The sequence below is a fragment of the Oenanthe melanoleuca genome, chromosome 5 (genome assembly GCF_029582105.1).
Source record: "Oenanthe melanoleuca isolate GR-GAL-2019-014 chromosome 5, OMel1.0, whole genome shotgun sequence".
NCBI lineage: Eukaryota > Metazoa > Chordata > Aves > Passeriformes > Muscicapidae > Oenanthe > Oenanthe melanoleuca.
This window is the reverse complement of record NC_079339.1, coordinates 29,503,404-29,529,315: the sequence shown is the minus strand read 5'-3', so window position 1 is coordinate 29,529,315 and position 25,912 is coordinate 29,503,404. Positions and strand designations below refer to the sequence as shown.

Genomic DNA, 25,912 nt, shown 5'->3' with positions numbered 1-25,912 from the left:
CATGGAGAATAAAGTAAATAAGGTTTCTATTTCAGCAGCAGTGCCTATGCATTCAAGTTAGATTAATTCAGAGTGTAAGTAAAGCATAATTTTAACAGCGATAGTAATTAGTTATTAGGAAACTAAATCAAATGCTTTGATATTCATTTCAAAGTGAGATTGGATATTTATTTACAAATTAAACAGAACCAAGTTCAGGGAGGTTCTTACACTATTCTAAATACTAATTATAAAAAAAAGAGTTATTTCTTCTGGTTGCAAATAATCTCTTAAGTGTTATTTCAGAGAATTAAATTAATTATTGTGTTATTCTAATGGACAATGCATAGTAGAAGCACAAAATCAGAAAACTAGTACCAACAAAAACTACAAAACAGATCATAGCATCATGCTGGAAAAGATCTTGGATTTTTGAGTCTGCTGTCTGTAATGTTGATGGTTAAACCAGAAATATTCATGAAATGTGAAAGTCTTTTGTGTGTCACTTCATGACACAGGGACCCTGTTTTGAGAAATAGAGATTGACTTTGTTACTCTGGCAATGAATAGAAGAGAAAATGAGGGACTGAAGCCATTGTAGGAAGTGGCTTTCTTGGGAAGCCTGTCAGAAAGAAATGGACATCTAAACTTTTAACCTGAATTATTAGAATATTTTTCCATCACTTCCTATCAACATTAGTATGCATTTGATCTGACAGACCCTCTTTATGAACTATGAGGAGAAACATGGCATGGATTTACAAGATGATAAAAGAGGATTTTAGATTTCATGTTAGCAGTGACTGTGGGCATGTGTAACAGTAGTGTAGGGACATTGGCCCGTTCTTCCTCCCCAGCCAGACAGGACACGAGTGTGCACAAAAATGATGTTTGAAATGCCAGACTGAATCTGCCTTGTGCAGGATCAGCTGGCCATGGACTGGGGAGGAAGCTTGACTTTGTTGATGTTAACTGTCTAGCCAGCTGAAATGAAGAAATGGCTCAAGAGTAACACAGTGATGACTGATGACATGGTCCATTTCAATTATGAATATCTGATTTCAGGTTTTTTTTTTTAAGGTATATTTATAAACAGGGTTTTGTTACATTTTACATTTAATTGCCCTACATTGAAGGGTATAAAAACATTTCTATTCATTTCATATTTCTATTACAAAGGACATATCTAAAAATATTTTTTTCACAAAAAACTGACTTGGAAAAAGTATATCTAAAGGGTAATGCTGCTTTTATAAATTGGGAATCCATAGCAAATCATTAATTGTTTTAAATTAGGTCCTGATAGGAGTAATTTTCTCAGTTTTGGACATTTTTTCTAATCCTCCCTCTTGCAGCAGGGTATGAAGCTTCTCATGAATGAAGTGGCATCTTTATTGACTATGGAGTTATAAAATTAGGATAATTACAGCTCTTTCCCCCTTGTAGTTAAGAAAGTGACAGTTATTATGCCTTGAGACCTATTTCCTGAATAAAAAGCTAAAAGTGTGAGTAAAAATGTTTCAGTGGGGCACATCTCCAATTTTCCCATTACCTGTGGTCCTCCTTCCAAAATGTCAAGTTGTTTAACACTTCACTTTGCTTTGTTTGGAAGTCAAGAGTAAAGAAGTTTCTCCATAGACACTGCAAGGAAAGATGAACTATGCTTTGTTGGCATGCCCAGTTGAGCCTAAATCCTTCCATAACTTTACTCTTCATTCCATGTGAGCAGCCCATCCAAACTGTAACAGAAAGATGTTCCCGTGCACTCCCTTTCTCTCCCATTGCAAAGAGGAAGCATTTCCCATGGTGATTTTGAATATCTAGAGCCACCAAGGGGGACACAGCTGGGCACAGAGCTTCCCTTTGACCCCAGGAGACTCTCTCCTTCCCTGGCTCTTTATTATACCCCTTCTGCTTCCTTTACCCTCAGGAAGCCAGATGTTTTTAAAGAAGAAGGGACACAGAGCTTCCAGAACCCTGCGGAGACAGGCGTACCAGATTGGTGAGCACTGTTTTTAAACCACTTGGGACCTTGAGGCACGTGCATGCTCACAGGCAGGCTCAGCCAGGTGTCTGTAGGGCAGAGCTTGGAGCACCAACCCAACCAACATTTGCTGTACAGGAGCAGATGGTGTTTTATCTGTCCATTAAGTAGCACTGCCTTTGCTGTTAAGTTCTTATGCACCAGTGCACTGTAGGCTTACGTGGCTCCACAACATTGATAAAATGAAAATGTTTACGTTACCCATCAGTAGAAGGAAACGTCTTTATCCATCAAGGCTTTTCCCTTTTCAAAACTGAGCAAATTAGGAAAAATCCTGCTTGAAGGTAGTAGTGGAGTCCAGGGAAGTCACTGTTAAGATTCTTTAGTCATAACAGGAGTTGGACCTTGTGGGTCCAACTCAGATGTTCTATGAGTCTATCATACTGCATACTTGGTTTTCCACCACCATGCTGATCATCTCTAAAGCAGGCTAACTGGAATATTTAGGAAATCTCTAAACTGTGCACCATGCATTTTTTTCCAAAATATATATGCAATTATATACTATGTCTTACTTAGAGAGATGGCTTAATAATACAGATTAATTTTCAGAACTTGCCTTCTAACATAGACAGGCCCAAGGAGCAGAAAGGGTGACAGAGGAAGAGTTAAACCGCCTGTCATTTCCTCCATTAACAGAAAAAAATGGTTTCTATAGTTTCATTCATGTAGGAAATAAAAATAGGTAAAAAAGGAATGAAAATCCTGTTGAAGGCTAATACCTGAAAACTTCAGATGTGAGGATCCTCACTGGGGTAAATGTAAGGAAAGGCAGTAAGAAAAGGTTGGAGAACTGGGTTATAGGTTAATGTTTGCTTTGCATACTGGAAAACAAATTGCTGTTCTCATGACTGAATCAATCTCCCAAATGCTTAGGTTTCAAAAAACTGGTTCTTGTTTAGCAATTAGTTATTCATGCTGAAGCCAGGCTGTTATAAATCTAGGTTTTCCGTATGTAAGGGACTAAAGAGATCAACCCACTAGAACCTTTTGCTATACTACACATTCAAAAAACCCTTAATTTATGAGAATGTGCAGTATTTAAAACATTTTAAATGAATGTGAAGAACATGATACAGACTGTCTGCTTTATCTGAAATTACTTAAAAGATGAAATGTACCAGCAGATGATGGACTTGGAATTCCTCCTACAAGTCAGTTCACACCTCATTGCTACTGCATAAAACATTAAATGAGCCTTTGGTCTCTTCTAAGCAGTGTGAGGGAAAGCACCAACAAAAACCAGCCCCTAGAATAAATCTTCCTACCCAAAGCACAAACAATAAAAAAAGCTTCTGCTTCCAGAGCAGGAGAAAAGGCAATGGACATTTTTTATGTTAAATACATCTTTGTGCTTGAAGGAATATGGTTCGGTATTGTAGAGACAAATGAAGTTCTAGTTGCTTCCACTAACTAGCAGCTGTCCAAAAAATTAGGTCCTTCACTTACTTGTAACACTGTAGTTTACTCTTCTTGGGGAATTTGTATTTTTTTTTTCAAAGTCAATGTCACATTTCATTTGACATTTTCTAAAAAATAACTATTTGTTTTATGACACAGCTAATGACAGAGAACTTGAAAAGGTCTTTTTATATTGTCTCTAACTTGTGGCTTCCATATAATTTTTGTTCTGGAGACAGACATTTTTCCAAGTGATTAAGTTATGATTCTGTGAAGGGTGGAGCTTCCTAGAGAAAGCCTTCACTTTGAGGCATTGCTTTTAGGGATTGCATTTCTGCCTGTCCTAGAGAAATCCATACTACAGATCAATAGCACTTACACCAGTTTACGGGGGCAATGAAATTACTTTAAATTCCTTTTAAAGTTATTTAACATTTACAGTTGAAGCTAAAGTAAAATAAAAAGGTAAGAAATTCTGTGATAACAATGCATTCATTATGTGTCAGATTTGGTAATATTATTTGCTATATATAAACAACTGGCACTAATTACATCTATAATATATTTTACTTTCAGTTGTGTCAGTATAAGCCAATTCTCATTTCATGAGTGCTCTCATTGAAATAATTGCAGAACCACAGTTGCCCTTCAGACTCAGCAGTGCACTGACACCTTTACTGATGAGCAATGTCTTTGGCATTGATTATTATATTGTGTGGAGTAATCTTCAGTCATCTTATTTCAACCCAGCTACAACTGTTAAATATTTTCTGCTCCAAAACTTTTCAGTGAATCCATATGACTCACTTCCTTTGTAAGAAGGAAGATAAAATGAAAATCTTTACCTGTGTAATCCCATCCAATTTCTTAGAAAAACTAATAGATTTCTGGTAAGTGTACTGATAAGGTTCATTATCTTCAGCCAGCAAAAATAGCCAGGGATAGTTTTTTAATTAGCGGAAACCAGCAGTTCTCAGGCTGGTTCTTACACTCAGAGGACACACACTGTACTGGATTTAGAGTGAATTAGGTGCTCACCAGTTAGTATAATGGCACAGCACCCAAAGACAGCTGTTACCAAAGCTTCAGTCCTGTTCTTTCAGCATTTATGATAAAATTACAATTCATACTGAAATGCTTGCAGATGAAGGCACACAAGCAGCAGACAAGGATGTGATCGAGGACGCTTCATGCAGGAATGTGCCCATAGTGCATAAGCACCTGACTTCTGTGCATGAGACTTGTTCACTTCCATGACTATCTGTTTTTCTGACATCTCTGATCTTCTGTCATTCTGGCATATATATGAGTGGGCATCTCCTGAAGCAGGTCAAGGAAACAGTGAAGGAAAATATATTATCATCCTGATATAGAAAAAACACTGAAGGCATTAGACAGCTCTCGTGGTCACTTAAGCAAAAAAATTGAAGACCTCTAATTGGAGGCCTCTAATCAAAATCCCTGCAAGTTCATAAATGTAACATGAAAAAGAATATTCTACAAAATAACTTTCATATTTGCTGCAGCAGCAATTAAAGGAACAGCAAAAAGTACCAAAGACAGATTATTTTATATTGCTGTCAAATTGACAAAAACTTACATAGTCATGTTGAACAAGCCAAAAGCTGCTGTAATTATTCCAGCTTTCCTCACAAGCTGGCCTGTTTTCCTAGGGAAAACATATTGCATCTGTTCAGAGTGATCCAGGGAAATACCACAGAAGGTAGAAGGAAGATACATTATGAGAACATGATGAAATGCACTTGAGAATTTTGAAACAAATACAGTTTCAGAAGTGTGTCCATATGTTACAACATACACCATCAAAATTGGTTTTTCTTCTGCTTTCAAAAACTATACTAGTCAAAACACAGAATTCCTATGCGATTCATTGAATTACATTCATTGAAATGTATTCATCGATTTACATTCAATATTATATTCTACAAAAGGTAGATTTTAGTTGCCTAAAAGTAATGGCATCTATGCACCAGTCTGCATCCTGCAAATTACTGATATGCAAAATACTCCTCTTGGCCATGAGGTGAGAAGTGGGTGACAGACTTTGCCTTTATGCCTCACTGCATTCATCTATTCATTTTGAAATCTGTCACCTCAGCTGAATGAGCAGTTAAAAAATGAGAGTTAATCATAAAGGATCAAATCCATATTACATCTTTCCTCAAGAAGAAATGTCATTGAGCTTGATGAGATCTCCGAGTACAACAAGTAGTCTGTTGGTTATTTGATGAAAATTTTAATTTGGTAAATTCTTTGTTATTTTGGAGATAGAAGTTTGACTGGGATCTTTGCATGCAAGGGGAATTTCTAGTAGGTCTTAGTACCTCAGTTAAATCTGTTCTTCTGGAACATCTGTAGCAGATAAGAGACTTTCTAAGATGCAAAATAGTACAAAACACTGTTGCCAGTTTGTGGGAACATATCCAGAATGTGCTAAGCTCAAGGCACCTCCAGACTTTTGAAGTTTACAATCAACTACTGTAGTTTAGAGAGCAGCTGAACTACTTTGGTTTTTAGTGTGATTGTGTATGATCACTGCTAAGCACTTCTGTTTTCACTGTGTGTCCAGGAATCTGTAGCTCCACAGAATTTGTGAAGAATTGTGTCTTTCAGCATATAACTGAAATACTTGAGATACTTTCAAAGAGTAAAACAGTAAGCAGGAAATGTTGGGCAGCTCTGCTTTTGAACTCACAGTAGACACTTGTGCATGCATCTGGTGCATTATGGTGCATGTGTGTCTTTCTGTATCTGTGTCCAGTATACCTGTAAAGCACACAGGTTCAAGGTGCTGACTGTGATGGTGCATGCACACATTTTGCAAGTACAGGTTACCAGACTATTTGGGTTTATAAAAGCCCAGGCTGCTGCATAGAGAAATGCAACAACCACAAGTGTTTCTGTTAGTCACCCAGTAGTAACAGCTGTATATGGCAATGGAAAGCAAGGACTGGAAGTGAATGTCAGGTAATGAGGTTACATGGGATGAACAAGACTCCTGTGGCAAAGACTGTGGTGGGAATGGTCCTGGGAATCAGTAATGAACTATGGATTTTGTACTGTGACAATGGCTTTGATAAGCCAGTCCTAACTAAAGGTTCCAGTTCAATTTTAACTGGGATCACCCATTTCACTGCAGAGTGGTAGGTGATTTTTTTGAACATTTGCTGTTATTTGTTTTCTATATTAAATTATAAAAATGAGCGGTTTAATTGCATGTATCAAACTGCTGCTGTTAAGAAAAAGCTGAAAGATTGATAATTAATGACAGTGAAGCACAACAATAGGATCAACAGAAGTGAATTAACATGTGTTGATTTCTGTGTGAAAGAGAAAATTACACTGTAATTTAGGGTACTTCAAATTGGCACTTAAAACACAGAGAATTCTTTGGTCTTGACTATCATGTAGCTATTTCTTTTGAGAGTGGAAAAGAGAAAATTTACATGCCTGATGTCTATTTTAATGAGGCTTGCATCATTTTCTTGATCAAGCTTTTAAGCTTTTTTGTATATCTTTTCAGGTCAAAGACAGCTCACTTGACAGCTCAAGTATTGAATAAGTTTTCCACAAACTAACTTTGATAACCAGAATTTTTCATTAATCCAGAATGTGCTCCTGCTGTACTGCAAGTCCTCTCTTCAAATTAATGAAAGCAAGTGTCAGGTGCAATGTCACACATCTTACTGTATACTTGCTGCTGCCATTATACAATAGTTACCCTCCAACTAATTTCCAGATTGTATGCTCATTCTGTTCCATAAAACTGAACAAGAAGAATGAGGGATAGTAGAGTAGATACTCTGTTTACCAGACTGACAAAATTAGCAGAGAATATAAAGATATACTTAAAAATACATGCATTCTTTATGCAATTACTATGCAGCTTCAAAAATGTATGTACAATACACATCATGTCTGTGCAGACACAATCTCCTCCAGGTGTTGAAAGAAGGTTTGGATTTGTTCCTTATTCATACATATGAATGGTTTCATAAACTGTATGCAGTCCTTAAATGACACATTTTCTTCAACGTATTAATAAAAAGATGATCAGATGTGATCTGAAACATATCTGAGTAAAAATTTTTTAATAAGTTGCAGCATATTAGAAAAGCACACTCTCTTTTTTGTGCACGTCACTCTGACTTAAATCACCAAATGAAACAGAGTAATTTTGCCATCTGGAAATTAGACTTCCCATTGAAATCTACTTTACATTAATTAATATATTCACCGTTATATCTGAGCACTTGTTACAGTTCTGTCCATGAAAAAAAAAAATCCAAGAATAGCACTTTGACAAGCTATTTTAAAGGATTTATTGTAGTAAATTAGACCATTAATCTAGCTAATCTGGTATCCTGCCCTGCTTCAGAATATAGCTTCTGATTCGTACCTGCTCAGACAGTGAGTGTTATTTCTTAGCTTCATGGTGATTTGTGCCTTTTAAAACAATTTTGTCATGCTATACTTAGATGCCAAAGTTACCTTGTCTATTCTTTCAGAATTTAATAGTTTTCATTATTTATTCCCTTTCCTTTCATTTCCTTTTTCAATCTAAAGGAGCAGCTGCTCACTGTTACACAACAAATGAAACAAGAAGTAGTATCTTGTTATCTGATTATATCAACTAAGTGTTAATATGCAATTTGAGTAATAACTCTCTTCATTAAATCCACTAAAGATGAGGGAGATGTTCACTGCAATGTTGATTGAATTTTGCAACAGGTGACTCCTGTAAGGAGTGTTTGGTGCTAATTGCAGAGTCATGGAACTACCAGCCTTAAGTATAACATAAAGTTAAGCGGACCTGAGTGACAAAAAGAAGTTTGCCAAAAATTTCATAAAAGAGACATTTTCTCCAAAAGCAAGGGAGGAAATTCTGTCTCATTTTTTTCAGAATAAAAACCAAACTAACATAATATTTCAGTTTATTGCAACAAAATTTCTATCAGATCTTTCCTTTTGGAAAAATTAAATTCATTTTGTGACTATGTTGAAGATGACATGGAGGCCTATTGGCTGGATAAGTTTTAGTGGTAGAATTTTTTTAATGCCTTGTACTATACACATGGTAAAGAAAATAATTTTTTTTAATGGTGAAGAAAAGTAAATTATACAGTTTATTCCACTGGAAATTTCAAAAATGCACCAAGTCCAGTAATAGTCAGCTTTTTACATGACAAAATAAAAAAACCTGAATGATGAACAAGTCCAGTAGTATGCTGCCCTCATAAGGAAAGATGTGAATTGAATCTTCACCTGGTTTGAGTTTAGGCTAATTTGGAAGGAGAGGGGCATTTATTGATCTGTTTTCCTTTGTTAAGTGATTTAATATATATACAAACACATATATATATATATTCTTTGTGTAAGTAGCTGCACTTCCATTCTATTTAACTTTAACAACAGTTAAATATATACTTGTTTGCTTTTTACTGTTCCTTCCATTATTCTCAAACCACAACAGAAAGCAAGCCCACTTCATTATCCAGAATTAGCATGTCCCCAGACAGGTAGTCTTGCTACCTATGAATAACTTTTAAATAATTAAACAAGATAAAATGAAACAGCCTGGAGCAAGCTCCAGATAAGGTCCTCAGCTCCATCACAACCTAATGAGAAAAATGTACTGAGAGCAGTCTTAGGCTGGTGATAGTGGCATATGTCTGAGCCTCAGGAATGCCAGTATTGACCTATGTAATGAATATTTATTCCTTGCTGCATTGCAAGCAGCCTCATTGGCAAGGATGAAGGAATACTTAGATCTTGAGAGACTTTCCCTATTACAAACTCTATAATAATCTTAAACGGTGTTTTATAACATACAATTACTACTTAGACGATCAATATGACACAATTGGTTTTGAAGAAGTAGCCAACAGCAGACTTGCTTCTTTCTACTCTCCTTTGATGACTAGGGAAGACTTGTGCTGGGTTTTGGGGAAAATAACCCCAAGATTTCAGAAGGGGCAGCTGATAAAATGTCTCAGTTTCCTAAAGAACAAAGGAGATAGTTTTGCTTGAGCCCGTTTATTTTCTCCCAAAGAAAACAGTGTAGACATTCTTTGTAGGTCATTAAGAGTATGCAAGATACCCAGTATCCTGAACAATAGTCATGATGGCATGGCACAATACTGCAGCCACTATTTCTTTTAGAAAGGGGGTAGTGTATAATTCTCTCTTATTGATTTCAATTTGCAGTAATCTGCCCTTCTTTCTGCAGTTATCTTGTTGTCTACCTCTTGCAAAGCAATCTGACCCTAGAGAGGGGTGTAACCCAACCCAGATAATAAAGTTGTGCAGGATGACTACACTGTGATGCCACTCACTGCACATTATGGAAAGTCTTGAGTCTTTCTACCTGCAAGGCATAACCAGGGTAGAGGACACCTGAGGGCTCTCTGGTGAGATGAGGCATGTGCAAGGTTGCATGCACTGAGCTATTTACTCTATAAGGGAGTGCAGTCATTCTTGTGTCACATAAATTGTAGTGCACATAGCACCAAGTCATGCTGCTTATATTTCACTGAACCATGGGCAAAGAAAGGATGCTCAGAGGAAAGAATTTTTCTTTCTGAGACATTTGGAAACACACCGTTTTTGCTAGTCTCTGAAAGGTCAACTAGAACTTGCATAATATTCCTAACTTTTGTGTTTTCAGCTCAAACTCCAAAATTACTGCTGTAGTTCTACTTTCAGTTGAAATACAGCCAAAGCTCCAAAGGACAGCCCTCATGCCATTTTCAGCCTGCATTCATCACCCACAATGTCATTTTGTAGTTGTGGTGTCGTATTTACCTGAGGTGCTGTATTCCAGGTGAAGGCCTTCATACAGTCACTAGCATTATTGCCCACTCTTTCAATGGCATTCTAAGTAGGAACAGCCTTCCATGAAAAACTTTCAGGATCATGAAAGTGAAAACATACTGTTGGAGAAACAATATATACAGTCGTAGCAACCAGTCAACTTCTGATCAGTTCATAAATGTTAAATGCAAAGTATGAATTTAATATATTGGAAATTGGTTTTGATTCCTTTGGACCTGTGTGAGTTGTATTACTGAGTTTCTCTACTGTGTGCCTTGAAGCTCTGTATTAGCATCAGTACTGCTCTTAAATATCTAATGTTCACTTCAAAGTTTCCAGTTTAGATCTAAAATGGAAAGAAAATAATTAGGACACTAATATCCTTCACAGTTATACTCCTTGTATGGAAGAGTAGCATAGCTCCCATTACACTGTTTCTCATGAAGGTGAATAGACCTTTTAACAGGAGGATTGTGGTTTTGCAAGCTGAAGTGGGTATGTACAGGTGGCTTTGCTGTAGAGCCCTCTAACAGAGAAGAGAAACAAAGGATTTGCTCCCACTCTGCACTGATCAAAGTCTGAAGCAGAGCCTCACCCCTATTTTTGCACACATCAAATAAACTAGACAGGTATACTGCAGCCTGCTTGGTGGTCAGTGATTTTCATGTGGCAGGTGCCTTTATATATCCCTGTCAGTTCATCTAAGTCACAATTTGTATTACTACCTGCTGTGCCAGTTGCATACTCAGACACTTGTATTAGCATTCTTCAGTCCCAGCCTAAAGTATCCCACTGTTCCTGTTTCTGTTCTTAGACAGAAAGGTGCCAAACAGAGTGGCATTCACTTAATGAGATTGCAGGTCTTGACTTGAACAGTGTGGAATCTTAAGAAGGAAAAGAGCTTGTATTATTTTTTAAAACACATGTGTATATGCATCTGTATGTGTGCACACAGACTTATATTGCAACTCATAATAAATCCATGCCACTAATCTGCTTGCCTGTTCTTTCCTGTAGCCCAGATGATTTACTGAATGCATTGAATGAGGGTATCAGCCGTGCTGATGTGATCATTACATCAGGAGGTGTATCTATGGGGGAAAAGGTATGCAAAATTTAACTTTCACTTCCTACAATATATGTAAGAATTTCAAACCGGAGTCTGTCATCCAAGCTACTGCCTTTGTATTAATGTTTATTAAACAGGGACCTCGCTTACATGTGAATTACTTAGGAAAATTGTCTTCAAAGTTCATTCCCTTTGTTCTTGTTTCTGTACTATAGCTGACAGTACAACAAAGAAGCTTTTAATTCTTGAGGTTAGTGATTTACAAATGTGTTTTTATTTAAGGAATGGTCTATGTAGATGAGGAAGGTGCTGACTTAATAGCACATGAGGACGACAGACTTCTTTTTAGTTTTGGAGTAGGTATAATGTAGATAGAATTAAGGTACTTTGAAAGTACTTTGAAAAGCAACCTGAGTATATAACTTGCATTTTTTTACTCAGCACATCTGTTTCCTGAATGTGCTAAAGCCCTATCTGTTAAAAAATAGTTTTATCACATTTTGCACCTGATAGTCCTACAGACAATACATATGAGACTCAGTGAGCTGATATATTTGCCTTTTGAATCATTAACAGAATTGTTGATTGAGTTCCTGTTGATTATCCCTGTGCCAAAACCATCAAAGAAAATAGGGATACACAGATGCTGGTGGGGCATAGATGAACCTGCAGGACATTTATTAATCATGACTTATGCGAAGGAAAACTCAAATTACTTTTTGATCCCAGGCTGAATCTATGAGTTTGGCAGGTAAAATAAACATCTTTTATAACTAACAGATACTAAAGACGGTCATTAGGAGGTGGGAAACATGAGTGCTGGTTTTGTTTACTTTTCTGAGTAGAAATCATATCATTGGATACATAATGAAAATGGATAATTAATTAAACCAGTGCAAATAACTTTCAATTACTCCCATTGTCTCCAGCATGCCTAGAAAAATAATCAAGGACAAATACTGGGCTTTAAATTGGGAATGTGGCAACATAGTGCAGACATGGTAACACTAAGGAGTGGCTGGACTACTGAATGGTCTTAGAGACATTTAGACCTTCAGCTCCTTTCTCTCTAGTCTGAATTTGGGGCAACAGCCTAAAGTCCATAGGCTCTGCATTCCACTGATCTCTGCCCTCTGATACTGAGCTTTCAACAGTTTTAATGAAGTAGCTGTTAACATCCAAACAGTAAACAGAAAGTGAAAGAGGGGTTTATGCAATTAATAATTAGGAGTTAATGCCTGGCTGAAATGAGTTGCTGCTTTCCAAGTATTTGAACACACACATGCACACAAAAAACTTCCTAACTGCTAACTGCCAGGGAGTTTCAGATTTACTTTCAAAGTCTGTCTTCACAGATGACTGTTATGGCCCATGTCTTTAACCTCACTAAACACAACAAATAGGGTACTACATCTTTAGGCACAGCAATTGTCAATAAAGAGTAAACAAGTAATTCCATTTGTTTTAATAACTGGATCAATCATGTTTATGCAAAATCATTTAACTTGAACTCATTCACAAGCCATCCATAGTTTTTTCTTTCTAAGGAATGTTAAACTTAACCACTGTGAATTAGACCATTAGACCCAATAAGTTTCAATAATGACAGTATCCTGGAAAACTATGATTTCTACAGTACAGTATTGATTTCAAAAGTAGTAGGAGATCTCTAAATCTACAAGTAGATAGCTTCCATTGCAAAATTTAAATAACTTGATCATTTAAAGCCTTAACTTTGAATCATAAAGGTTTTTTTCAATCTTTGACATAGAGAATGTTTTAGTAGTAGGTATTTATGGGGTGCTTTAAGGTTCTGATGCTGCAGATGAATTTTAAGGAAATATATGTCCTCATGGAGACAGGTTTGGCACATAAATGAGTCTGTTCTTTACTTCTTTTCCAAAACACTTTCTTTCAAATACTGGAAATTCCCCACTGGGCTGTAGCACTTTCAGGATATGCAAATTTTCATCTTCACTTGATGTTAATTAATTGCTTTGAATGCTTAGATGATGTAAAGCCACTTTGATGTTGCTTAATTTTATTTTTTTTTTTTATTTAAACAGGACTATCTTAAACAGGTGCTGGATATTGATCTTCACGCACAGATTCACTTTGGCAGAGTTTTTATGAAACCTGGGTAAGAAATCTTTCTGCTTAGGCAGCCTAGATGGAGGCTACATTGGGCCAAATATCCTAGTGAAGTGCTTCAGTAGATTTCACTTTTCCAGATATATTATAAACCACAGGATAGATATATGTGGGAAAAGCAGCAAAATCAGTGCTCTTCAAATTAGTCATCCTCTTTATGGGTGAAATCAGCTGGAACAGAGAGATTATTTTTTTAACAGTAAGAGATATTTCTCTGGTAACTGTTGCTGATCAGGTTTGGGGACTGGTGGAAAACCAACATGGTATAAACATTGCCACAGCTTTTAGTGTGAGCATGGAGCCCACATTGACATTACCATGAAATAACCAGGAAGTACAAGGACATTAAATGGACAGTTTGGTTAAAGAGTATCTCATTTCACTTCAAAATTTCCATAAATTATATTCCTACAAGCAGTTCCTTGAGAGAGGTGGAATGACAGCTAATTTACAAAGCTTTGTCTTATTGGCATATTGAGCATAGTAAAGTAAGCAGAGTCCTTTATGTGTTTAGTTTGTCTCAGAAGACTGTTTCAGCATTGCTTTTCTATGTTACGGCACTGCTCACCAGTGAGTGTGGAAGTGTGCTCCGTAGAGAGAATGAAAATCACACATGCTGAAAACATAGAGTTCCCTTTTCTTCACAGTACAAGAGCAGAGATGTCTGCACCTCTGCCTCACTCCCTATGGAGGGCAGTTTGTTTGCAATCTGGATCAGAATGGTCCAGCTACACAAGATCAAACACAGCTTTGCAGAATGATTCCCTCTAGCCCAGAACTGTCACAGAGCAGAGCTGCAAGTGGGTGTTTGCTGTGAAAACAGACAAATACTTTTACTTTCTGCATACACTCTGGTTTAGAACTACGTGTGGGCTTAGTGCTTGTGCTGCTTCTACTACCACCTCCCTTCCACAAAAGGAATGAGTGAGCTAAAAGCTTGTTTCTTCCCATGGTAGATGTAGCCCAGACATGGAAATTGCTCACTGCTTCTGTCATACTGCTACAAGTGATGTAGGGAAGTCCCAGAAGCAGAATCCACACTCCAGTCTCTGCTGCTGACAAGAATGGATAACTCGATTTAGAGAATTCAGAGTATTAAATTCTGGTTCTGGCTTACTTGTAAGCAAACATAATTTTTTCCTTCTGGTGAGTTCTCTGTAGACCTGCAGCAATAAACTTTTAATAAGTAGCTGGAAAAACTTCTAGAACTATTTTTTCCCCTAAATGTCCATTTTCATTTTATGCCACAAGAAAGGTATTTTTTATTGCTACCAAAACATTTGCTTATCTGTTCTTATTGAGAATGTAAGCACTCTCTTTTTCATTAGCTGTAGTGCAATAGCAAATATTGTACCTTGGGTTTTATTAACTGCTTCATAAAAGATTGTAGATTGTGCTTACTATACTGGGAAAAAATCCCTTGAGTAAGTTCCAAGAGTGAAGTCAGAATTGGTTGTATGCGTGTATTTGATCTGCTTCATGAGTGCAGGGTGGTGCCTGGGATTTACCATCCCTCCACTGAAAGTTGCTGTGCTCATGTAAGGTTATCTTGTCTAGCTGCACTGACAGAAGGAAGTGCTGGAAGATGATGGTGTTGAAATGTCATACGAGAATTCAGAGTTTCCAGTAAATGTGAATTAGCAAGTCAATTTTTTGTCCATTGCTTTATGCACTGGCTGTAACAGTTGGAGGTGTGGCACATAGTTCCCATCACCTTAGAGGCATTTTAAAACAGGAATGTCAAACAATAATGTCCCCTGGTAAAATAGAGTATTGATGAGTCTTAACAGATACAAAACTAAGTGATAATGACCAAAGTGCAGCAAACCTCTAAAGTTGTAAACTACCATCTGCTGACCAGATGGTAGTGGTCAGCTCAGAATAACACCAAGGAAACAAGCCTAATTATTGTTCCTATAAGATATAATTTCTAATGTTTGAAAGGATTATATTAACAGAATTCTTTTTCCATGGATAAGTCCCTTTTCTTTGCCAGCCGCATTCTTGAGTCACATTACTGTCCTATTTGTGTAACAATAATAGCTTTCACAGCAAGTCACCAAAGATCACTGAGCAACTCTGAAAGGCAGAGAGAGCTCTTCACTGATAGACCAGGGTGTCACCTGGCTGCAGCTCTGTCTGTGTACCTGAATTTGTTCATCTGCAGACCAGCTAGCATTTGCTGCTCAGAAATGCTGCTCCCTTGTCAGTGCAGCTGTAGAGACTGAAGTAAGAGAATTAGAGTCACCAATGTTATGGAAAATTGGAAACCCTTATACAAAAAATCAACACAGCTCTGTAGTTGCTTCATTCCAGTATTACTTCATTGTTAATTGGCTTCTAGCATGAAGAAAATATTAGATTTTTGATTTCTAGTTCATTTCCTTTTAGATATTTCCTCTCCAAATTTGTGTACTTAAAACTTTGGAGTTGAATATCAAGAAAAATTATTCTGTCACCACAAAGAGAGGATTATACCTCCAATATGGAATAAGCAGCAGGTGCTAATGAATTGCTGAGAAAGAGATGTCCTGTTTTGTTTTCTTTTCTTTTCCAAATGTTTTAAATAATACAATAATATTCAGTCAAATTCTAATGTGGATATTAAATAACTTTCTTTTTCCATAGCCTGCCAACAACTTTTGCAACTCTGGATATTGATGGCGTAAGAAAAATAATCTTTGCGCTCCCAGGTAAGATGTTTTGTAGATTACTTTTGTTGCTGTGCATAGATGACAGACATGAAACAGAACAGTGACACTTCACAGCACCTGTGCCTGTGTTGGCCCCTAAGGAAGGCACCTGTAAGATTTTCTCAGAAATTTCCACAAGAGATGGACTTACAGTTCTGTTTTGTCCCTGTCCTCAGAATTTTCTGGTACAGGTCTTACTATTTTTTCCATACAACGATTCCCTGACGTTTTTCATAGGGTTTTTTTTTCCTACAGCTCCCTACACCTTCACCATAAATATTCTGTGGGTGTAAGTCAGTGCTTCCACTGTGACATACTGAAAATGGAGACAAAAATGAGGGAGTGCCAAGGAACATGTCACGGAATATCTTTGTTTATCGTGCTCATGCTGTGGAACCAAAAGAGGGCAGCACGGCTGCACCACTGCCAGCTGTGTGCCCTGGGAAAGCACTTCTTCAGAATAAACATTTCCTTATGGATTTCTGTCCTTCTAAATGAGGAGAAAATGATTTTATTCTTATTGCTCTGGCTTTCCATGATTTTGACTACACAAGGAATCCTGTTCTTGATAAGCTGGTGGTTTTCAGATGTATCTCTAGTGCTTCTACCCTGTCTTGCTTTAGTTCCTGCAGTGCATTTTCTTACGGGGAGAGATCAGTGGAGCATCCACCTGATCATAGTATTTATTGTAAAACTGTTGTCTAGGGAAGTCCAGATATGTAAGACAGTGGTTTTTGACAGCTGGTCGTACACCTCTTTTTGTGAGTCAAGAGAAAATATATAAATCAGCAGGATTCTCCTCAGAATTTGTCCTAAAGCATTTTGCTACTCTGATAGGGAGTTGAAAGTTATTTTTCCCTTGGTGTCTGGAAACCATTAGTCACAAAAAAAGAGCCTTGTGAGAGTAGAGCCAATAACTATGCACAATTAACTGCTCCAGCCCCAGACAAATGTAGGCATAGGACAAAGGTAGCAGAAGAACAGAGGCAAATGGTGGGGCCTGAGGAATGTGAGGCAGTTGTGGTCAGAGCAGGGCCTCAGCACACATCATCCAGAGTGTAGCTTTCAAAAGGTGTACTTGCCACATGCCCCTTGCCACACAGCACTGCAGTTTGTACTGTATGCAGTACATAGCATGGAAAGCTCTGTAGAGTTCTGTAGAGTGGAATTGCTATAAAAACATGAGTTCACTTTCAGCATTTCAGAATAAACCAAGAGGGCATCACCACCAACTGTTCTTTGTCCTTCAGGCAATCCTGTGTCAGCTGTCGTCACCTGCAATCTCTTTGTTGTTCCTGCACTGAGGAAAATGCAGGGTATCCTGGATCCTCGGCCCACCATCATCAAAGCCAGGGTAAGAAGCCTGTTCTCTATTTAAAAATTCTCTCAAGATGTTGAAGCACACCTCTTGGGGCTCTGAAAGACTGTTGTGTTTGTGGAATCTGAGTCCTAGACTAATTCTGGCTTTGAAAGGACGTTCACACAAATAGACAGTCTTTGTTAATGGTAATACTCAGTCCCATAATTTTTTAAGAGTTAGATGGCCATCTAATGGAGCAAGATATACAGATGCAGAGGCAGCCATTTGCCAGTCAGGCAGGAAGGACTCTCTCCTGTTTAAAAAAGACTCTGGTAAAAAATGCAGAGTGATCTGCGAATATCTAGACTTGGAAAGTTCTGTATTATCAATAGAAAATACAAACTTTAAAGCCTTTTGGTTGAACTATTTATATAAGAAGCCCACATGACCCCCACCCTAAGCAATATAAATTCCTTAAACTCTTCTCACATTTTTAATAAATCATGGATGGTGTAACTCTATTTAATATAAATGCAAGGCATGTTATTATAATGTCTTCTTCTTCTATTTTTGATTCAAATAAAATACCAAGGAATACATAAGCTTTTGTAGTTTTCTTAGTGTTCTTGGCTATGCACTTTTGTCTTAGAGCTTATCCCGTGTCTCTCTTTTGCCCTTCCTCAAGCATCCAGATTTCATCTCACAGCTAAAATGTTCTAAAAGGGAGAGCAATTTGTAGTGACCTTCACTTTTGAATTATGAGCCATCCCCTATATGTCTTTTCATTTCAAAGATTGGCCATTTTCCTTTTGTCAGAGCTAGCAGGATTTTGAATGTGAATAACATTTTTATCTTTATGCAATGTAATCCAAAGAGACCAGGCTTTTTTCTAGAGAAATACTATCTGTAAACTCTCAGTAAAGGAATAGCTTTGGAATATTCCACTTAATGCATGTAGACTTCTTCAGACACTTTGAAATTGTAATGTCACAGTTACAGTTCCTTAAATACTGCAGTCTCTGCCTTCTGCAGCTTTTAATCTTGCACTAGACATCATCTGACATCAAAATGATACAAGTTTTTGAAAAGACCGTTTTTAAGGAAAAACAATTGAGCAGATTATTCCATTATCTTAGACAGTGCAATGTGAATGCATGACATGTTCATCCTTTCTTTTTTAATCCTACAGTTATCATGTGATGTAAAATTGGACCCCCGTCCAGAATATCATCGGTGCATTCTGACTTGGCATCACCAAGAACCACTACCTTGGGCACAGAGTACAGGTCAGTGCCAGTCACACAGACTGACAGACACTCATACACAGCCTTGCCTTCCTACAGATGTGTCTGCAAACAACCAAGAGTTTGCACATGTTTTTTTCATAGACCCTTCTTTAGGCAGATTGCTGACACACTTGTGAACATGCATGCACATACATTAGTACAAAATTCAGTGCTGGTAAGGCTTGTCAATTTAACCAGTAAAACATCCTTTATTTGAATAAGCTGCCTTAATACACAAACACACTACACCTGTTTGCTTGCATATGTGCACACATTCCTTTCTATAAACATCCACTAAGCTTACTTGCAGTCAGGCACATTTGCTTCCTTTTGCTGTTGTGCATGTACTAAACAAACATGAGTTGGGGCAGAGGTAGGAGCAATACAAATAAAAGAATGTGATTTTAGCTGAACTGGAAAAGTAGGAAAGATAGCAGAGGCTCTAGGTGTTCTCTTAAATCCAACTAAGGTTTTATTAGCCATGTTTGCCACCTAGGAATACTTCTGGATACTCAGCTGCAGTTGAGGTAAACACTAGAGTTGAATATTGGTTTAGCTATGTACTGCTAGAAATTTGACTGGGACACTTTTGCAAGAGATTTAAGTCCTTAAACAACTAATTGTCTTTTTACTACATCCAAATTATTCAACAAAATGCACTGTATACAAGTCTCCACAGGGAAAATATTAGTTCAGTTCTGGGCCCCCTCAGTACAAGAAAGTCATTGAGGTGGTGGAGAATATCCAGAGAAGGGCAGTGAACCTGATGAAGGGTTTGGAGAGCAGGTTCTTTGAGGAGTGGCTGAGGGAGCTGGGGATGTTTAGCCTGGAGAAAAGGAGAATCACAGGAGATCTTATTACTCTCTACAGCCACCTGTAAAGGAAGTTGTAGCCAGGTGGGGGTTGGTCTCTTCTCCCAGGTCACAAGTGACAGGACACAAGAGGAAATGGCCTCAAGCTTCACCAGTGGAGGCTCACTGGAAGAATTTTCTCCTGAAAGGGCTGTTGAACATTGGAACAGGCTGCCAGGGGAAGTGCTGGAGTCACCATCCCTGGAAGAGTTCAAGAAACAACTAGACATGGCACTTAGTTGAAATGGTGGTGTTCTATCAAAGGTTGGACTTAATGATCTTGGAGTTTTTTTCCAAACTAAATTATTCTATTCAGAGAGAATAAAGTTAACCAAATTTATTCTAGAACAGGATATTAAAAACATTCTAGACTATGTTGATTTTAGTGTTTGTACAACTGGTATAGGTGTACAAATTGAAAAATAAAGTAATTTTGATAGGATGAGCAATTTACTAGGACAAGATACATGGTACAGATAATGTGGGAGGCTGGATAGGAAAGCAATCATCAGAGAGAGTGATACTTTTGAGAGCCAGTGCAGTGAGAGGCTGACTAAATCTCCACAGAGTTCTCTGTTTCCATCTGCCTTGGAACAGCAAGATTGCAGCTCCATGAGTAAGTTAACCACATAACCATTTTCATCATAGCAGCTTTTTGTTTGTTGCACCGTGTTGCAGCATTGGGAACTAACTGAAGACTCAACTGAAATTGTTCTGCCTCTCTCCTGTAGGGAATCAGATGAGCAGTCGTCTGATGAGTATGCGCAGTGCCAATGGACTGTTGATGCTACCTCCAAAGACAGAGCAGTATGTGGAGCTTCACAAGGGGGAGGTGGTGGATGTCATGGTCATTGGAAGGCTATGATGTCACCAGCAAGAGCGGAGCTTTGATGCATGTCCACATATCATTGACTGTATCCTGTAATATGCAACGGCACAGCTAGTTTTTCCGATTTGGATAAAAGTTGATCAGTATAGTCAACATCTTGAAATATATTTCAAATGGAATTTAAATAAATACCTTTTAAAAAAAAAAAACTTTAAAACAAATCTTAACAAAGAAATTTATTCTGATTATATCAAAGCAACTTTTTCCTTTTCTTGCAATTGCTTTGTGTGTTCAATGCTAGTTCTAATAGCGGTAGCTTTTAGTAGACAGCAGTAGGTGCCTGCAGAACTTGTGTTTTTTCTCATCTTTAAGATACAACTACTTACGCTCTTAAAACAAGGCTGTCTGCTTATTTATACTAGCCTAGACAACACTTGGATTTCCCTTATTAGTATGCTTCATAACCGCTTCACAGAGAGCTTCTGCTTGTTCTTTATCTTGTATCTCGTGTTGATGTGCACAGTGCCAAAAGCAGAGTGGCTGCACTGGGAACCCAATGAAGCCCCGAGGTTTTCTCACCTCGCCGCGCATTCAGGGATGTCTCTTGTCCCGGCAGCCACCCAGCTCAGTACTCTTGGGCAGTAACTGGATACCTTTTATTTCAACAAACAAAAAAATTGCTTCCTTAAGTGCTGACAGCCTTTTTAACCAATACATTTAAAAATGTACAGAACTAAAAACTAAAAAAAATCAAAGACTGATCTTGTACAGATATTAGTGTTACCAGCATTCGTGTGGAAATTAAATGAGCAAAGAAATAAAACTAATGTTAAACAACTCTGTACCATAACATTTTCTGTAATGATATTGAAACTTAAATGAATAAAAAAAATCCTCAATCATTATTTAAAATTTCACCTGTTCAGCCTTGTTGTTTGAAACAAAAAAGCAGTGATTTAAGAGGGTGTTTGGGGTGGGGGAAGAGCCTAGGGAGAAACAGAAATAGTATGTCCAGTCTAGGACCTTCCCTCATGTACAGTGTCATGAGTGAACTGAAACTACAGAGTGAGCTCTCTCTCACATCCCAAGGGACAAAACAGAAACAGCACTTGGAGCAGGGGTGGGGTTACAATCAGACTAATCAAAGCTGAAGAATACTTTTCTTCCATATCTAAATTGCAAAGCATTTGCAAACAGCTCTTGTGCTGCACTGTCTGGAATTTGATAAAGTGGTGTTGTTTTGGTTTTGTTTGTTTGTTTGTTTGTTTTGTTTTTTTCCCATTTGATAAGGACTTTTCAGTTCCCACCAGACTGTGTATTTTGGTAGCTTCACATTTCATCTGGGATTAAGACCATAGCAGTGCCCTACAACACCTTGTTTCTTAGCCTTCATGGGTAAAATGCTATCCCACCAAATCCATTTGTGAAGGCAGAGCATTTATGTATAGTATTTTTTGAAGACTTAGGCATGGAAGAGCATTTCTGCATGTACTTCAAAAAAAAAGAGAGACTCCTCTAGGAGAGGAGGACAATCAAAGTCACAACTATTGATGACAAAGAGTTTGCACGGACAGAACAGCTGTAGCAGCTGGTGGTCATTAAAGCAACAATCTGTAGAACAAGGTGCAGCCTCCCATAACAGTAGTTGGTCCATAAGTTGCAATTAAATGCCTTATCCTAATGATGAAGAACTGTACTAACTAAATCTCTGAGAACTGTAAATCCTTCACCTTCCTAGTGCCAGGGGGTCTCAAGAGACCAAGCATAGCATTTTCAGCATGATACTGTCAGCAGCTGGATTTCCATATTTACTCCAAGTGAAAAAAGTCACACTGATGTTTCTTCTGTGTTTTCTTATGGGTATTTTTGGTTTGGTTGTTTGTTTTCTTTCAAACTTGACTGTTGTTTTCTAGTAAATCTATCCTAGCCTCCACTCAGATAGATGAGTTGTCATGATGAATTTAAAGTCAGCATTGAAAAATCTTGGTGGCAAATCTTGAGTAATTTGTGGGGAGGAAAAGCCTGCACATTTTGCAAATGTTACAACCTGCATGTTTTCTGGAAGGCCCCAGTGACTCATATTCAGCATTCAATTAAGACTTGCTCTATGCATTTGTGCCATATTGCACACAAGCTGATAAAGTTCTTGGAATATAAAGCCATCAAAAGGGGATGCACAAAGGTTCAGTAGCTCTCTAGTTTTAAACTAATTTGGCTCCATCCCAGGACCATACAGCAATACCCAGCATGCTCTATCCCTGGACCCAATCTGTGTTTAAAAATGCAAGCAACCAAGTAAGTTTTGCAGAGTTAATTCACAAGCAAAACTGAAACCTTATTGTACAATACTAACTGCAGATTATCTGAGAATGCCACAGAAGACAAAGGTATTAGCCTGATCTTGATAAGCAGGGATTGAAAAATAAAGCTACTTCAAGAAAAATGTAAGATAAAATGAAAGGTAAGTCTAGATATATATACATACATATATATTAGCATACAAAAAACTGCCCCACTGGACTGACAAGAAAGCATGCAAAGTGGTTTTTTTCAGTACCTGGCATTCTCCTCATGCAGATTTTACTGAGGCCCAAGACAATATAACACATTATTATGTGTCTGACAAGAGCTTTTCCTATCTTGGTCTGTCTGTTATGGCAAAGTAACCAGTGACTTAGTCATTCTGAAATGTTGTGCTGGTTGGACTAAGGGGAGGACCCAATTCTGGAACCATGTGCAGACCAGTGAGTGGGCCAAGAAGCCAACATGGACATTTTCAAACACACCTCCCTACACTGGCAATGACTGATACCAGCAGGAGAAGCTTCTGTGGTACTACTTAAGAAAATGCTGAGAAGGAAACAACATAATGTCAGAATCATCCTTGCACTGTGTGGCCTGTGCACTTTTAGATTTTTTTTTTCAAATTGGCCCTGTGCAAAAAACTGGCCAATAGTTCACCCCTCCAGAGAAGTATAAATACATGGTAACAAGATAATTATCCAGCTTCCAAATACTACCCCCACCCAGTGTTTGTGGCAAAAAAACCCTCATTTTCACAGTCTGAAGCAGCATCTCCTCTGTTTTATTCTGAATCTGCCATCTCCTAGTTCTGTTTGATGCCTCTTAGTTTTTTTATTGTAGCAGACAAAGAGAAGTCACCCTCACTTTGTCACCCATAATTTTATAGATGGCTATCTTCTGAATTAAATGTCCTAGTCTATGTAGTCTACCCTTTATGATCACAGACCATATCCAAGGGTGTGTAAAGCAGATGATCTCTATCACAGATTCATGGAACCATCAAGGTTGGAAAGAAGCTTCAAAATTACCAAGTCCAACCACAAATTTAGCACTGCCCCTGTCATCCCTAAACCATATCACCCATCTCTGTTGCTGCTCTTTTCACCATCTTCAGGTTTATTATATTGTCAGAAACAAGGAGATCAGAACTGCATACATGTTAAAAGGCAACACTATCTTATACTAACCATATCATTATGACTTCTGTGTTCTCTATTTCCTAGTAATTTTTGTTTTTCAATACTTCTGACTGATATGTTTTTATGGATCTTAAAAATCTCATGCTTTATTGGTAATATTCTTATTTTCTTAAAAGAGGTAATCTTAAATTCTCATACTTTATTGGTAGTATTCAACCTAAGAATAGTAATTATAATTACAATTTAAGAAAATTATTTCCTCATATGAGTAACTTTACTTTTATCTGTGTTAAATTTTCTTAGCTGTTTTAAGTCACTTCCACTCAATTTTGAGCAATCCATCTGCAGTTCTTGCTCCTGGTAAATGGGTATCTTCCTGGAATGTAGTTCAATCTGATAATGGAGACTGCAGTGATTACCTCCATTGAGGATCTGTTCTATATTTTGTGGAAATACCTACTTTGGTGGCTTGACAGCTATGCTGTAATATTGATACTTTACCTTATGCCTGATCTTTTCTTGTGGTTTCTTGCCAGCTAGGATTTTGTGCTGCTGCTGACAGCCTCTTCAGCTATGTTCATTTCAGGATGCTGTTGCACTGCTTTGGAGAACTGCCAGCTGACCAAGACCTTCCTCGTGTATTCATGGAGATGCTGCAGAGAAAAGAATTTGGCTTAATATTTTCCTTTCTTGTATTTGGATGAGGCTGCTGGAACAGGCTTGTTCATGGTCCAGGCTGGTGATCAGTCTCTTGGGACGTGGCTCTGCAGAGCTTCATGGCTCAGGGTATGGGCTGCACTCAAGAGAATGAGCTCGGGGAATCGTGTAGGCAAGTGAACTGGAGCCAATGCTGATGACAGCAGGTTGGTTGTGGTGTACTGTGCTGCCTGCCAGGACTTTTGTGTCAGAGCTAGGTGACTATTCATCACTAAAGATATTGAATAATGAAAATAATAATGGCCTGAAAGCTATTTATCTGCCAGTCTTAGGAGGGGAGAGGCACACATGCAGATGCTATGGTACATGAGCCCATCTAACTAAAAGATAGCTGGCACTGTACATTCACGACTGACTTTCTGTAATTTACTCACTAATGGCCAAATCAAATCAATTTGCCCAATGTGCTAAGAAAAGTCAGAGAACAGAGCAGAAGATAGGACTTAATGTGCTCTTGACAGTCTGCATTGCTAAGGAGTCATGCTGTAGCTTACTCCATTAACTGGATATTTTCTAAGAGGTGGTAACTAGGGTTAGATTAAAACAAAAACCAAAACCAAAACAAAACCAAAAAAAACCACACACAAAAAAAAAACAAAATTAAAAACAAAAACCACAACCAAAATAAAACAAAACAAAAAGCCAAGAAAACAGCCCTTTGTTAAGGGGTGGGATAAAAAGCAGACACACTAACGACCACAGAGAGGATGATGGGTGGGCAAACCCAAATAACACCTGGTCCAAGCTTCTCCCAGGCCCATCACCAGCAGACACAGAGGAGGACACAGGTATAGGGCAGGCAGGAACCCAAGATAAGGACTTACAGCGCTGAGCCCCTCCCTGGGCTGTTGCTGAAGTGCCTCAGCCCCTGCCCAGGTGTAAGTTCCATCAACATGAGGTGCTGGGAGGGCTCTTACAAGCACCTTTCAGGCCACAGAAGGTTCCTGCCTGGAACTGCACAAAGCATTCTGCATGGGATGAAGGGAAAAATGGATAGGCAACATGAATCAAGTTTGATTCTAAGGACATTGATTCAAATCAGATGCCCATTATGTGTGACATTCAGAGACTCCTTAGCCAAGGAGAGTATGTTCTTTTTACCTCGACTCCCATCTTCAAGAGCAAGTTTGTCCAGGTAAAAAGTCATTCAAATGAAAGCATTTAGCGTGCTGAAGATAAACTTATTTGCAATTATTACAATTTTTCTTTTTCTCCCTCAGCTCAACAAGTACTCCTTATTCATTTATTCTCACTATTATTGTTCTATGTTTACTACACATATATAGATATATTTCCCTTCTCCTGTAGACTCACT

The 25,912-nt window shown here is 38.0% G+C and overlaps 1 protein-coding gene across 11 annotated transcripts in view; it reads left to right on the top strand.

Moving 5' to 3' along the window:
- Positions 1-21,354, top strand: part of GPHN (gephyrin) — a 271,280-nt gene extending 249,926 nt beyond the window's left edge. For 6 of the 11 annotated variants that reach the window (XM_056492839.1, XM_056492846.1, XM_056492844.1 and 3 more), the window contains 6 exons: positions 11,276-11,363; positions 13,394-13,467; positions 16,107-16,171; positions 17,422-17,525; positions 18,661-18,757; positions 20,340-21,354. In XM_056492839.1, coding sequence (XP_056348814.1) covers positions 11,276-11,363; positions 13,394-13,467; positions 16,107-16,171; positions 17,422-17,525; positions 18,661-18,757; positions 20,340-20,473 — 562 coding nt within the window. In that variant the 3' untranslated portion in view covers positions 20,474-21,354. Of the gene's footprint in view, positions 1-1,909; positions 1,982-11,275; positions 11,364-13,393; positions 13,468-16,106; positions 16,172-17,421; positions 17,526-18,660; positions 18,758-20,339 lie in introns of all 11 variants that reach the window. The other 5 variants (XM_056492841.1, XM_056492838.1, XM_056492836.1 and 2 more) reach the window with 1 other exon arrangement.
- The last annotated feature ends 4,558 nt before the right edge of the window (positions 21,355-25,912 follow it).